At 39.0% G+C, this 13,919-nt stretch overlaps 1 protein-coding gene across 5 annotated transcripts in view; it reads right to left on the bottom strand.

The window, feature by feature from the left end:
• The window catches only part of PTDSS2 (phosphatidylserine synthase 2), a 68,345-nt gene that overhangs the window by 14,530 nt on the left and 39,896 nt on the right, over positions 1 to 13,919 (bottom strand). For 4 of the 5 annotated variants that reach the window (XR_006282458.1, XM_038405540.2, XM_038405534.2 and 1 more), the window contains exons 4-9: positions 13,627 to 13,694; positions 8,875 to 9,009; positions 7,704 to 7,754; positions 4,719 to 4,832; positions 2,738 to 2,856; positions 685 to 799 (exon numbers count right to left, since the gene is read on the bottom strand). Coding sequence is in view for 4 of the 5 variants with exons in the window: in XM_038405540.2 (XP_038261468.1) it covers positions 685 to 799; positions 2,738 to 2,856; positions 4,719 to 4,832; positions 7,704 to 7,754; positions 8,875 to 9,009; positions 13,627 to 13,694 (602 nt within the window). In the remaining variant the exon portion in view is untranslated. The remainder of the gene's footprint in view (positions 1 to 684; positions 800 to 2,737; positions 2,857 to 4,718; positions 4,833 to 7,703; positions 7,755 to 8,874; positions 9,010 to 13,626; positions 13,695 to 13,919) is intronic. The other variant, XM_043517906.1, reaches the window with a different exon arrangement.

The raw sequence follows: 13,919 nt of genomic DNA, 5'->3' as shown, positions 1-13,919 counted from the left end.
TTAGAATAATCTGCTTATCAAATGTACAGATCATATTTTATTTATATTTATTTTATCATGTAAATAATACAGTCCAATATCTAGAGAAAGCATCAAAAGCATTTCAGTCTGCTGCGTTTTTGCATCTCTCCACTTACTCTGGATATGTGACTGTTCTGGGATAGCTATATAAATATATTTAAGTCACGTTGGAGAACAGAGCCAGACAAAACTGAGTGTCCAATACGAACATCAAATTGTTTAATTACCTTGTCTTTTCTTTGATATTTTAGTTAGATAGGCCTGAGCTAAAACACTGTGCTCTAGATCCATAGTGCTCAGAGCCTGAAGTGCTGAGCTCTAAGGTTCTGGTTTGAAGCTATCTCCAGTTTTAATTTGAAAATACTCCCCTGGAAGTGGGGAACAAAAGGGGTATTTTCATATGAAGTCCGAGTTTTGGGCAACACACTTTATTAATTTAATTACACTTAGCATGCATGTTAAACTACTTAGAATTGAAGAATATCACTAAGTAATCAAGATTAAAAATATTTTTGAAAATCAATTTACAGACAGAAATATAGACAGTCCCAATTCTATGGCTAGGATCGGCAGAAATAAAAAACAAAAAATTACCATTAATGTATTTATGAGTGCTGCAAACAAGTCATTTTATCAGTTAAGTTTAAAAAGAAGTTTTCTTACTACAAAGATGATGCCACAAACTGCTAGCCATCTGCGCAGGCTGGATGCTGGCTTCCACTCAAATTTGACCCAGCTATAGGGTGTGAACTGGAAAGCAATTCTCTTTATTTTACCTCTGAAAAAAAGTTACCACACATCACTCTTACACCAGTTCTAAGGAACAGAAAATATCCAATCTTTACAAACACATTTTAAAATTTTTTAAATCAGGCGTCAGTTCAAGCCACCAAACTTTTCTGCACTGAGCTAGGAGCCCTCTATTTCCCCTGTATTAAACCCACCTTTATATGAAAGCTGCAGCGAGTCAATGTACTCTATTTTAAAAACCTGTTAAACAGCATATCAATTAAATTTTTACAAAACTAACTTTACAGAGACATTGCACTAAGTAGACAGCTCCTATCCTAGGTGTCATCTAGTAAGAGCAGTGTCCACAAACCTAATTCAGAACTAGTAGCGCATGGCATTAGAGCATAACTATTATCAAAGGACATTTTTAAAAAACTTAAGAGTTGACGAAATAATGGTACAACTCTACTGAAGCTTTGAATGTTCTTGACCTGATCACTCATAAGTAGGTTAGAGTACACCCTTGCTCACAAAATATTTTCTATACAGAGCGGAGGCATTCTACAGTTCCTGTCTATTTATTTTAGGTTAATCTATAAATGTGTCTGGTTTCCACACAACTCTGCCATTTCTAGATTTCACAGTCAATGTGGAAGATGCCATTATAGGAGGATGTATTTTCAGAAATGTAATCACTACATGAAACTAAGTTCACATTAATATTTAACCCAGCATCAGTGGTCAGAAAATAACCCACTAGTTATTGCATAGGCTTCAATCTTCACCGAATACACTTTTCAGTTACAGAACCACACTGTCGTTTAACTGCCCAAATTTCGCAATCATATGTGCACAGATTTTAATGAAATACAAGTCTCAGAACAAGCAGCACGATCTTCCACCACCATTTCAATTCTGGAACTCTTGGTATTACAGGTACTTAAACTTGCTTCTACAGCAGATGGTTACATAGCCAAAAAGGCCAGTTTTACTATCAAACTCTGATCACTGATGAGAAAATGGCACCCTCACACATGGTCAGAAAAACTGGAAACAAAAAGGATGCTAATATAGTTTCCATTATTTTGTTGCATTTAATAAGTCAGACTTCCTAAATTATCTAGTCCCCACCTCGTGTCTTCTCCATACCCCATAAACTACAGCTCTCTCCAGCTGTTCACTTACAGATATGATAATCAGAATAATTTCACTGAAGACACCAGGGACATGATGAAAGCTCTCCTTTCTCTGTTAATATAGGCTGAAGCTCTGAGACTCACATCTGTGGGGGTGCGATTCAACTTGTCCCTAACGCTGCTTAAAGAGTTCTAAATGCCAGCCTAACTCAAGCAACTGCAAACAAGAAGGTAAGCGCCAAACAGCACCCACCGGTAAGTTTCAAGAATGCTGGCATCAGAGCTCAAGTTACAAGACATCCCTTTTAGAGGCTGACAGATGCTTAAGATACGCTAAGTTGCCATATAGCTTTTATTGTTGTCTTGAGATAAAGTGGTTCTTAACAGGAGCTGGAATCTGATAGTATTTTAACCTGCTGCCTACTCAGGAAAATCAGATTAAGCAACTGCTGCTCTGTTACAAAACCCCAAAGAACAAGTTGGCTCCTTCATGGCATAAGTCTGTTTCATCACACAGGCCCTTATATATTTCCAACATAAGCCTCAATAATGCTAATAAGGCAAACAGAGCAAAAGCCCCCCTTCACATAGAAGTGAGCAGGTTTCCTTAAGATGTCCTTTTAAAACCCAGAGTGTGTTAGCTTAACAAAGTCATGAAAAATTCCCCAATATTAGGTTTATTTACAAAATTAAATTACAGATTCTTGTTTTGAGCATACAAATTAAAGCCTTGAATCAAATAAAGCTTCACCTATGATTCAGTATTTTAGTATATTTTAAGTAAAATCCCCAAACTCATTTGAGTTCTGCTACTTTTGGTTATGGAAAATTTTTCTAAAGTAGCATACTTGTATGTAGGAATGTTCCAAAGTCCTTGCCATTTATATGTTTTCAAAGAAAGCCATCCCAAAGTCTTCATTCCACAATAAATCCCAAATCCATTGCATAGGATTACGTCCATTATCCACTGAAAAGGAAAAAAGGTATTTAAAAAGCAGAACTACAAAACTGAAGCTTAATGGTCTAGTGAAGGCTATAAAATGGAAATACTATATACTTTTATGTGCAGATACATGTTTTCATGCAAAAGGAACTATAGCTAGTTCATCCTATAAAGATCCTCTGGACACCTGCCTCATATTTCCTGAAAGTCTAGCTCCCCAGATATGCATTTGATGGACACCAGATTTTTAAACAGAGGGACGAGTAAACCCTCTTCTTGATACATCAGTCCTATTTCAGTAAACTGATCTCCCACTGCTCATTATGGTTGTGGCTCCATACACCGCCTATCTCTGGTGGGAACGTCTTAAAGCACACCAAATAAAGAGTATTACCAGGTTGTGTTGCACTGGATTTTGCTGTGCCTGGTATTTAAGGTGTTTCTTGATCTTGAGCCTGTCATTCCCTATATATCCAGCTGGATAATTTGTCTCCAGGTTCAGGATGTAAAGTTCGTGGGAGACCTGAATTTCTCCCATGCCCTCTATTTACTGTTGAGCATTAATTCCTGAAAAGGGTCTCAGAGCTGGGAATATTGGCTTCTTTTTTAATTCAAAACTTGATAGCATCTCTCAAAGTTGCTCACTTCGTTAGTTCTACTATGACAGTTTCCAATACTGCTATCTATTGATCAAATAGATATTTTCTTTGCTTTCTTTAGGAACGTGTTTAAAAAGATAAAGCGAACATTAAAAAAATGTTACAGCTTTAACAATAAGAAAGTACTTTTTCCTAGAGTTGACATTACATAAAAAAGTAATTTATGCAAAAAAAAATTTATAGATAAAATAGCATCATGTCTAGGGAAGCTTGTTGCAAACTTTGAACACTCGTGTCTGATGGCATCATGCAGAAGATGAAGTCACACTTCAAACTGTATGGCTCATGTTGTGAAGGTAGCCAGACTAGATTATAGTAGTGCCATCTGGCCTTAAAAATCTAAGTGTTAAGTATCCTAAGGCATCTATGGCTACAATAGACAGACAAAACCAAAATCTTGGAGTTTAGCGTAACAGACATTGCATGCTCCCATCTGCACTACAAGACCAAAACTATTTAAATGGCATTGTGGATGACTTTCTAATTTGAACTCCCAACACAATAGAAGGGACCTAGTTAAGATAGATTTAATTTACTGTACAGTAGCAATGTCTTTAAAAAAGCACCTACGTTTGTTGACAGATGGAGAGAAAAATGGGTTTTCATAAAAGATTCAAAATACACCAAAAAAAAAAAAAAAAAGAGATTGAACACAAGTTGCACTAAGCCCACATTTGAAAGTGATAACACACAAACAAACTACACACTACATACAAGGCTGTAATTTTCTCTGTGTTCCTCAATCTTCAAATATTGTGATTTATACTATCAGAAAGACATATCCAAACATTTGTACACACTGAGTATAGATTAGTGTGGAAGGTACAACATATGCAGGAAGAGAGAAAAATATGGATGGACATCTAATTGTGTACTATAGAGCTACCATTCCACAGAACAGGTGTGTGTCAGTAAAGGTATTTATACATCCACTGATAGTTGGGCAATCATAAAACAAGGGAAGGGTTTTGTACTAAGCAACAAATGCACATTTTTAATCTGTTAAAAAAAGGGGGAAGTAGGCACTGAGCTAAAACTCAATCACCTCCATGTGCATATACAACTGAATAGATTTACATCTGATAGATAGCACATGAATGCTCATCAGCTACATCAATCCTGTACCATAGCACAGTATCACTACAGTTAGATGTCTATTTGGGCCATAGATAGATCAGATAATCAAGTTTTTTTCAGCATTTAAGATATACAGAATGCAGTACATACATGATCCCACCAACATTCACTGAAGTTTGGAAGCTGATGTTCCAGACTATACTCCAGAAATTCAAACATTACACTGATGATCATACACATCCACCAGTCCCGAATCATTAGCGTCTGAAGAAAGAAAGGGAAATTTATTTTGGAGAATACCTTGCGAAGAATAAAAGCAGGCAAGCAGGATAGAGTAACAGAAGGAAATACAAGTCAAATGCAGGAGTCTATTACTATGTGCCTCTGCTACCAGGTGAAGGTAGCAGCAGCCAGCAGTGTTTTCGGGCTGCTCAGGAAAGGCTCTTCCAGCTTGCTTAATGCAATTCTCAAAGCAGCTAACTGCCCTCAAATCAGCAACAGAGCTGTGTTCACCCATACTCCCGTCACATCTCCAAGTAAGCCTGCATAGGAAGCATTAAGTGGAAATTTCCTATAAGATCCAGGTACATATTTTAGGCTAAGCCTCTCAGTGACACAATTAACTCAGTGGGTGCTGTTCTGATCCTGCTTCACACATCTGAACAGCACTCCCATTCCTCACCTATCAGGAGGGGCTGGAAAAGGAAACTGCAAGTATAGATTTTTCATGTGTAAAAAAACAAGCCATCACAATCAGTGATTTACGCAAAAGGAGCCAACAATACAGAGTGTAGTTGGGATTGGGCAGACACTTAAGTGATCTCTTCCCAAACAGTTCCTTTTAGGATTGAAGATGATTGGCACTATCTTGCAAGGTGTAGTGGTAAAAATGCAGCAGGTTTGTAAGCAACATTCTTACAGCATTAGAAATAGCAAGATCAGGAGCATGAGCATGGACAGACGGACTGTACTGCTGTAGCTCTGGAGAGGAATATTCATACAGATGGGTGGTTGTAAACGTATCATTATTTGGATACTGGGAGGAGTGTAGCATAGGGCTCACTCTCCCAGCAGTCAGAAGGTGAGGATATAAATGGCCCCCTCTCCAGCCAAAGAGAGAAGAGCTGCCTACATGCAGCAGCCAGGAAAGGAGAAAGAAGTGCCCCTCCTTTACCGCCAGCAGCTAAAGATTGAACTTCTCACATGGCTGGGATTCCCACAGCTTTCTTTCTACTAGTACAGCACCTGCCCAGCAATAGATTAGTGTCAGACCCGGGACACAGTTTTACTACAGAGAAAAAGGCACAGTCCTGAGGTGGAAGAGTAAGGGCAATCATAGCCAGTCACATTTCTGCTCCCCCTATTTAAAACATGCTTTCCCCAAACCTGCTACATATGGAAGATCATGAACTATATCCCCTAAATATACACATACCTTTTGTTAGATGACAGCATTTAGAGCTATATTAACATTTAATCTCAGGCAGTTAAGTTGTGCTTTAATTCTATATTTAATGTGATCAGCTACACTGACTGAAACCTGGCAAAGCCAATAAGAAGCAGACACCTTTTAAAGATGTTTATGCTGATAATGTGCAACCAACATCTGTCCTGGGATCACACCGATGATCAAATAAAAGATCCACATAAGTAAAGTACTGACAAGTAAGACCTTTAATTTTTCCGTGTTTTTGATGGGGAGTCAGGGTGCAGAACAGGTATGAGTTTGTTTTAATTATTCAAGTCAAGCAAAACTGAAAACAGAATGTGCTCACTTTTGCATTCAAGTAGTATGAAAGATAAAAAGTTAGTGGCGTAGGAAATGTTTTAATGACTACGGAGGAATACAAGAGGCATATTTATTTTGCTATACAGTACACAAATCTCTGCTTTGTGGCGCACACAGGTGATCAAAACAGATGAGCCAGATTCAAGAGATGGGACAACAAACAGTTGAACAGAAAGCACATAATCAAATAAACCTCTGTAGAGGACATTCTCCCACATGACCCTGATACCGGCTATACCCTTCTTCGCCTGGAGCAAATCTAATAGCTTGATTTAAGAGAGATCCAAGTCCTGTATCCTACCCCCAACTTCCTTTAGTTCCTACAAAAACCTTGTTTTACTATTTGTGCTATGTCTTTTCACCCAGTCCCTCACTTTTCTAGGAAATCACACTCTGCTTAAGTTTTGGTCAAATTTGTTTTTATAGAGAAAATATTACATGAATGCAACAGAACTCTCATTCTGAGAATTGTGTCTCTGTATCCAGGAGTATCAGATTGTAAGAAGTATTCCTCTGATATCCCACATATGCTTCAAAACAAAGTCTTATATAAGTTAGCAAGCTCTTTTCTATTCATGGCAAATTACTACTGCAATGTCAAACCTTGCATTTTTGAATGGGGAGTGGAAGTAAAATGAAAACAGTGATTTATCTTACAATTCAAGTTTAACATTCCCTGAATTATGTTGTTCAAGAGAGGACATAGAATAATAGATCAACAAGGAATGCAAGGTAAAGTAAAACTTGTTAGTCAATTCACTTGAACAGAGGACAGTCACATGTCGACCTAAATGTTCAGTAACTGACGTACAGCCCACCTTCTGCTATAGACAAATTCGGCTGGCATTTCTTCCATGATTGGTACATGCATGCTGACAGTTGCAAAGACTAAGACATTGCCCTTTATAATATTTTTAAGTTAAATTATGAACAAGAAGCTATTTGGAAAGTGTGAAGTTCTTAGCCTGAAACTTCACCACAGCCTATACTGCACATGATCTTTTCCATAGTCTATGTTAAGATCACTCAAGCATTTAGGATGCTGGGAAAATAAAGGACTTTGCTTTTGCATATTCTTTGTTTTATCCATCTGACCTTAATATGAATCATCTCTGTGGAAGCAGAAGCTTGTTAGTGAAATGTTATTTAGAAAAGAAATTAATCTACCTACTACGGTCAGAAAAAAATAAATCTTATTATGCAAACGCTTATTTAAACTAGTTCATGGATGACTGCCTAATATAATTGATTCTGAACACTGGTAACATTGAAACAGAAGCAGTCAAGCTTTGAAAGCATAATAGCACTAATGAAAATATCTGAACATAGAGGGGACTGATTCTTACTTTTAGGTACCAACCAAGGAAGTGAGCAGGAACAAATCCATCCAGTTTGTCCTATAAACCAAGCAGAGAATGTTAGGTTATTTGTTATACAGAAGATCAATATTTAATTTTCAAGGCCTGCATTTCTATCTAGGTAATATAGAAGTGGAACTTAATCTTTTCAACTGCCTTAGCTGCTATTTGAAATATATGCAAATTCCATATGCCTCTCCGTACCCATGAAGTATTGCAAACACTCAGGTAATGTGATCTAAAGCAAAATTAGAAACTTCAAGCAGGGACAGGAAGGGGGAACTGGGACTAGGACAGCTTGTAGAGGTACAGGCAGAAGCCAGGGGTCAGGATGTGGGGAAACCAGCAGAAGAGTCTGTGCTCACCAGATCATGCTCCCCTCAGGAGCCTGGAACAAAACCCACGTTTCCCAAGCTCACCATTTCTTTGCTGTCAGCAAATAGATATAAAATCCATGAGCAAAAGGGGTCTCTCATCCCCTTCTAGTGTTCCTGCACCTAGAATATAACTTGCTATTGCTATCAGTTACTCCATTAGCTCAAGGGGCAGAGGAGCATGAAGTGGATCTAAAGGTTCCAACCTTGTCCACTGCACAGCCACCAAAACAGCTTGGAGATCAGTGTACATAATTAACACCATTCCTATGGTTTCAGATTTTATGCCTCTGGCTTGTGGACCTGGGAACAAAATTCATATGGTTTCTTGAATCTCAGGTAAAGATACAAAAGCATGCAATTTATGGATCACTCAGTAGCATGTAAACAGCATTTAAACTTTTAGCCTTCTGTAAAAAGGAGCTAAATATGCTACTATTAAGCGCAAACAGAAGCTAACTCTAGTAGGACCAGAGGAATAGGTATGGATTTACACCAATACTTTGAACAAGCAGCTAAATAATATACCCCTGCTCCAAAAGTAGTTAATTTGGAGACAAAGAGATGCATATCTTGACCTGATTGATACTAAACCATCAAGAGAGAAAAGGAAAAAGGAAAACGGTGGGTAAGAGTCTAAAACTAAAGAAAAGGCATAAGTGGATTATGGATTCAGCAATGAAACATATATGGAAGACAGCACATTAGAGTGATCAAATAGGCAACATTTCACACAAAAACATGAAGGCTCACTGGCCAAGAGCTTTTTCATTTCAATTTCTTACCCAGACGTTGTGAAATGGATCCGTCTTATTTCCTGGATCGTAAATAAGGCAGTTCCCACCATAGTCTCTTTCTGGCAAGGCAACTCCTAAATTTGGATCAATGTATTTCATGAACTGTCTGCCATCGTGTACAGTCTGCAGAATTAACACATCCGTCTATTAGCAATGGATAGTTAACAGGCAGGAAAATCTGAAGCACTGCTAACTAGTGATTCCCTATCTTCCATGGATTTTTACATTTACGTTGCAGAATACCTCAAACATGTAGTCAAACATCCTTAAATGAAGGTTGAATGGTTATTGATTTATATTCCTGACTCTCATGACCTCCGGTACTAGGTGCTGAAGCTGATCCAAATGACTAGTCAAGATTGTATTAAGGTACAATCCTACAGTCTAGGCTAGGAAAACCAGACACAGATTTGACTGAATTTACCGAAGAGCTTCTATGCAGCAATTAAAAAAAAACCACAAAACCAAAGCCTACAAGGCTCATAATTGAAGAGTTGAGGTATAACCCACCCTCTTTCCTTTTCCAATCACCTCAGTGAGGCAAACAACCACCAACAAACCATACTGAATTACTGACTGCTCTCTTGCTCCTAAGGCTTCTGCCACTGACTTTTGGGGAGGTAATCAGGCTGAATGAGAGGGAGTGCTATTTGAAGCAGTATGGACCCAGAGCAAACTTCAAATGAACTTCAAAAGTTTTGCTAAACATTTAGATCTTGTTTGCAAAGCAGGCATCATGGTCTAATGGAAAGAGAAGATGGGAGCCAAAAACTACTGAATTCTATTCCCAGTTTTGCCAATAATTCACTTTGTTACCTTGATCAAATCCTTTAACTTTGCCTGATTTTCCTCTCTGCTGTGGAAGCCTGTGAAATAGAGCTGTTTATCTACATCATAGCAGTATTGATAATTAATGTTATTATATTTTCAAAAGAGTTGTACTTGAGATAAATATTACTAAGATTTCAAGATGAGAAAAAGTCTTTAGCTGTGAAGTGCAATTAATTCAGCATTTAATACCCTAATAGCCTGCAAAATAAGAACCGTAGACTAAGAATAAGATCACAAGTAACAAAGTGATGAGAATAGAATGGCTTGTCAATCTAACATTTCCCTCTGGGCTGAACTATCATCACATGCATTTCTGGGGGGATGGGGAAGAGAGAAAAAAAGGATTTTGGTTTGTTCAGTTTTTGGAGGTGGGAGGTGTGACACTACACCCCATATTCATCATAGTGGTATGGTTATGATAGGATGATGACATAATCATCATGCATTTTGTACAAGATATGTCTGGTCAGGTGTCTATGGAAAAGTTATGATTTGCTGAATATGATTATCCTATTCATATGCATGCATCATTTTTGTATCTGAAGTTATGAATATAGACTACATATCTGTATTTCAAATGTGCTTACTCTGGAAAACACCCACAGCTAGCCTTTCAGGTACAACAGTGATGAAGCTAGACAGTGCTAATGGCCCATCAACAAAGACAATGGACTATGGAAGAGTTCAGCCTTCCTGTAAACGTTTCAGCCAGCCTGTAAGTAATGGCTGCTATGACTCAGCAGGATATTCAAGGGCATGTGACCAGACCACAACACTGAACTCCATTTTGTACCTGTATTTTTCCACAAACAGGACAGAGAACTGAGTTTGGAACAAAGGGTTCCTGCCATATGGAAAAACTATACAAGGCAGGGAGTGACATCTCATGGCCTCCCTACCCACACAAGAGAACTCCTGGAAACACCTGAGAAACAAAGACTGAACCGGGGGAAGTGCTGGTCCCAGGCTAAAGGGATTTCTAGCCTGTGTATGGAAACTTGACTGCCTGTATCAACAGTCAGGGTGAGACATTACTGATTCAAAGCCTATCTAGTATTTTAGGTTTAATTTGCGTTTTTTTGTTTAAATTTCCTAGGTAACCTGCTTTGATCTGTTTGCTATCACTTATAATTAGTGCAGCAGGGCACAGCGGTTCCCACGGCTCCCAAACTGCACCCTAGGGGCAACAATCTATCATGGCGTGGTGGGGGGATGCAAATTGAGTAAGACTGAAAAAATAGCTATTCATGAAATCAAGTTGGGAGGGGTTGCAAGTATTTTGGAGGATAAGATTAAAATTCAAAATGATCTGAACAAACTGGAGAAATGGTCTGAAGTAAACAGGATGAAGTTCAATAAGGACAAATGCAAAGTACTCCACTTAGGAAGAAACAATCAGTTGCACACATACAAAATGGTAAATGACTGCCTAGGAAGCAGTATTGCTGAAAAGGATCTGGGGGTCATAGTGGATCACAAGTTAAATATGAATCAACAGTGTAATGCTGTTGCCAAAAAAAAAAAAAAAACAAACATAATTCTGGGATGTGTTAGCAGGAGTGTTGTAAGCAAGACCCAAGAAGTAATTCTGCTCTACTCTATACTGATTAGGCTCAATTGGAGTATTGCATCCAGTTCCGGGTGCTACATTTCAGGGAAGATGTGGACAAATTGGGGAAAGTGCACAAAAGAGCAACAAAAATGATTAAAGGTCTAGAAAATGTGACTTGTGAGGGAAGACTGAAAAAACTGGGTGTGTTTAGTCTAGAGAAGAGAAAACTGAGAGGGGACATAACAGTTTTCAAGTACATAAAAGGTTGTTATAAGGAAGCGGGAGAAAAATTGTTCTCCTGATCCTCTGATAAGACAAGAAGCAATGGACTTAAATTGCAGCAACGGAAGTTTGGACATTAGGAAAAATTTCCTAACCATCAGGGTGGTTCAGCACCAGAATAAATTGCCTGTGGAGGTTGTGGAATCTCCATCATTGAAGATTTTTAAGAGGTTAGACAAACACCTGTCAGGGATGGTTTAGATAATACTTAGTCCTGCCATGAGTGCTAGGGACTGGACTAGATGGCCTCTCGAGGTCCCTTCCAGTCATAGATACTAAGGTCAGAAGGGACCATTCTGATAATCTAGTCCGACCTCCTGCACAGCACAAGACAAGCGTGGATAGGAACAAATAAAATAAATCTGATTTTTAAATTAATGATTTTTTTTTTTTTTTTAAAGTTGAACGTTAAATTTGTTGTTGTGACCCAGGGATCACACATTGAAATCAACAGGGAGCAGGTTTCAAACAAACATAACTAAGTACTTTGTACAACATACAGCCAACCTGTGGGAACTCAATGCCAGGGGATGCCATGAAGGCCAAAATGAAAACTAGGATCAAAAAAGAATTAGGTAAGTTCTGGGAGAAAAGGTCCATCAATGGCTATTAGCCAAGATATTCCTGGATGCAAGCCCAAGTTCTGGGTGTCCCTAAACCTCTGTTGGCCAGAAGCTGGGACTTGATGACTGGGGATGGATCACTGAGTAATTGCCTGTTCTATTCATTCCCTTTGAAGCATTTAGCACCAGCCACTGTCAGAGACAGGATACTGGGCTAGATGGACCATTAGGTCTGATCCAGTATGACTGTTCTTACGTTCTTCTTACAGGTTTTTCTTTCTAAAAATAAAGAATCAGAGGAAAAACATCTAACTTTGGAGGTCAAGCTTTATAAATATGGGACAATAGGCCATGTGCTGTGTTAAGGGCTTGATCCTGTGTACTACTGGGCACAAGAGACTGGCAGCATCATCACAGGCACTGGGACTCAGCCTCTGACTTCAGGAGACACCTCTCTCATTTGAGGATCATCCACTGAGCTTCTTATACCTCTATTTTATAGCTTCTCCCCACAGGAGCTCTGACTGGGTCAGTTCTCAAGTTATGAATATTTATGATTCCATCCACAAGGGAGACAAAACACTGATCTGCCCAGTAACTACCAGTCCTTGCTTCTGCATGGTTCGGGTCAACAAGGAAATGACCTATGATTCTATGAGTCATCAGCAAATTAATTACATGTGATGGGGATTGTCTGATGATACATGAATTCCTCTTTCTGCTGATGACTCTCCTTTAGTCTCTTAAGCCCTCGGGCCTAATTTGCAGTTGCTCCTTACAGCTGTAGATGTACATATTAGGTACTTTTAATGGAAGAAATATTTCCTTAGCAACTTTCATCCAAGATGCACAATGTACTTCACAAATATTAAGCCTTGTGAGGCAGTTAATTTTCCTTGTCAATTTTACAGACGAGTAAATGGAGAACTAAACATGACTTAAGTCTGTGGTAGTGGAAAAAATAGAAAGCAAGGGTATGTCTACACTGAACACTAAACCCAGGCTCCAATTCAGACCTGCTAGGAGGTGGGGTCAGAGCCCAAGTCCAACTGGGAATCAGGTCTTGAGCTGTGCATGCTGCAGACCTGAGTTGGGACATCTGTGCAGTGCAGAATGGCTGCGTTAGCACAGCTGAGAGACCCGGGTCCACGAATTGTAAACCTAGGTTTACAATGCAGCATGCTCAAGCAAGGGCTTGGAAACACCGAGTCTGCAGGCCCAGGCCCCATTGACCTTGACTTAGCATGCAGTATAGACATACCCCAAGAATACTGTGTCCCAGTCATCTGATGCAACCACCAGAGAACACTGCCTCCCTGCCACCTCTGGCTAAAGGAAGCAGCATCTTGATGAGACTTTCAACTAGCCTAGGGTTTATACTACATGCTATGGAGAAATGGGAAAGGAGTATATTTAAATAGTTATACCACCTTGCCTTCATACCAGCAAAGAACTTTCATATCCAGAGCAAGACCCTAGTTGTTATTAAGAGTCAATTCTTAAGTTCCTTACCTGGAAGAGTATAAAGATGAGGAAGAGCTCATACACAACGCTGACACAGAGCCAAAACCTCCAGTAAGCTACAGAAACAAACAGGATGTTAGCAAGGCTTCTGGCAAAATCTCAGTTGGCAATTCGTTTATCAGTAGCATGATTAGAAAACACTTTCACACAGAGCACCTGTCAAATATAAAGGGAAGAATACTTTCTGTATACAGTGCTATAAAATCTTTCCTGGCCAGAGGCAAAACCCTTTTACCTGTAAAGGGTTAAGAAGCTAAGATAACCTCGCTGGCACCTGACCC

The sequence above is a fragment of the Dermochelys coriacea genome, chromosome 6, assembly GCF_009764565.3.
Source record: "Dermochelys coriacea isolate rDerCor1 chromosome 6, rDerCor1.pri.v4, whole genome shotgun sequence".
NCBI lineage: Eukaryota > Metazoa > Chordata > Testudines > Dermochelyidae > Dermochelys > Dermochelys coriacea.
The sequence above is the reverse complement of the archived record's forward strand: the minus strand, read 5'-3'. Positions and strand labels throughout refer to the sequence as shown.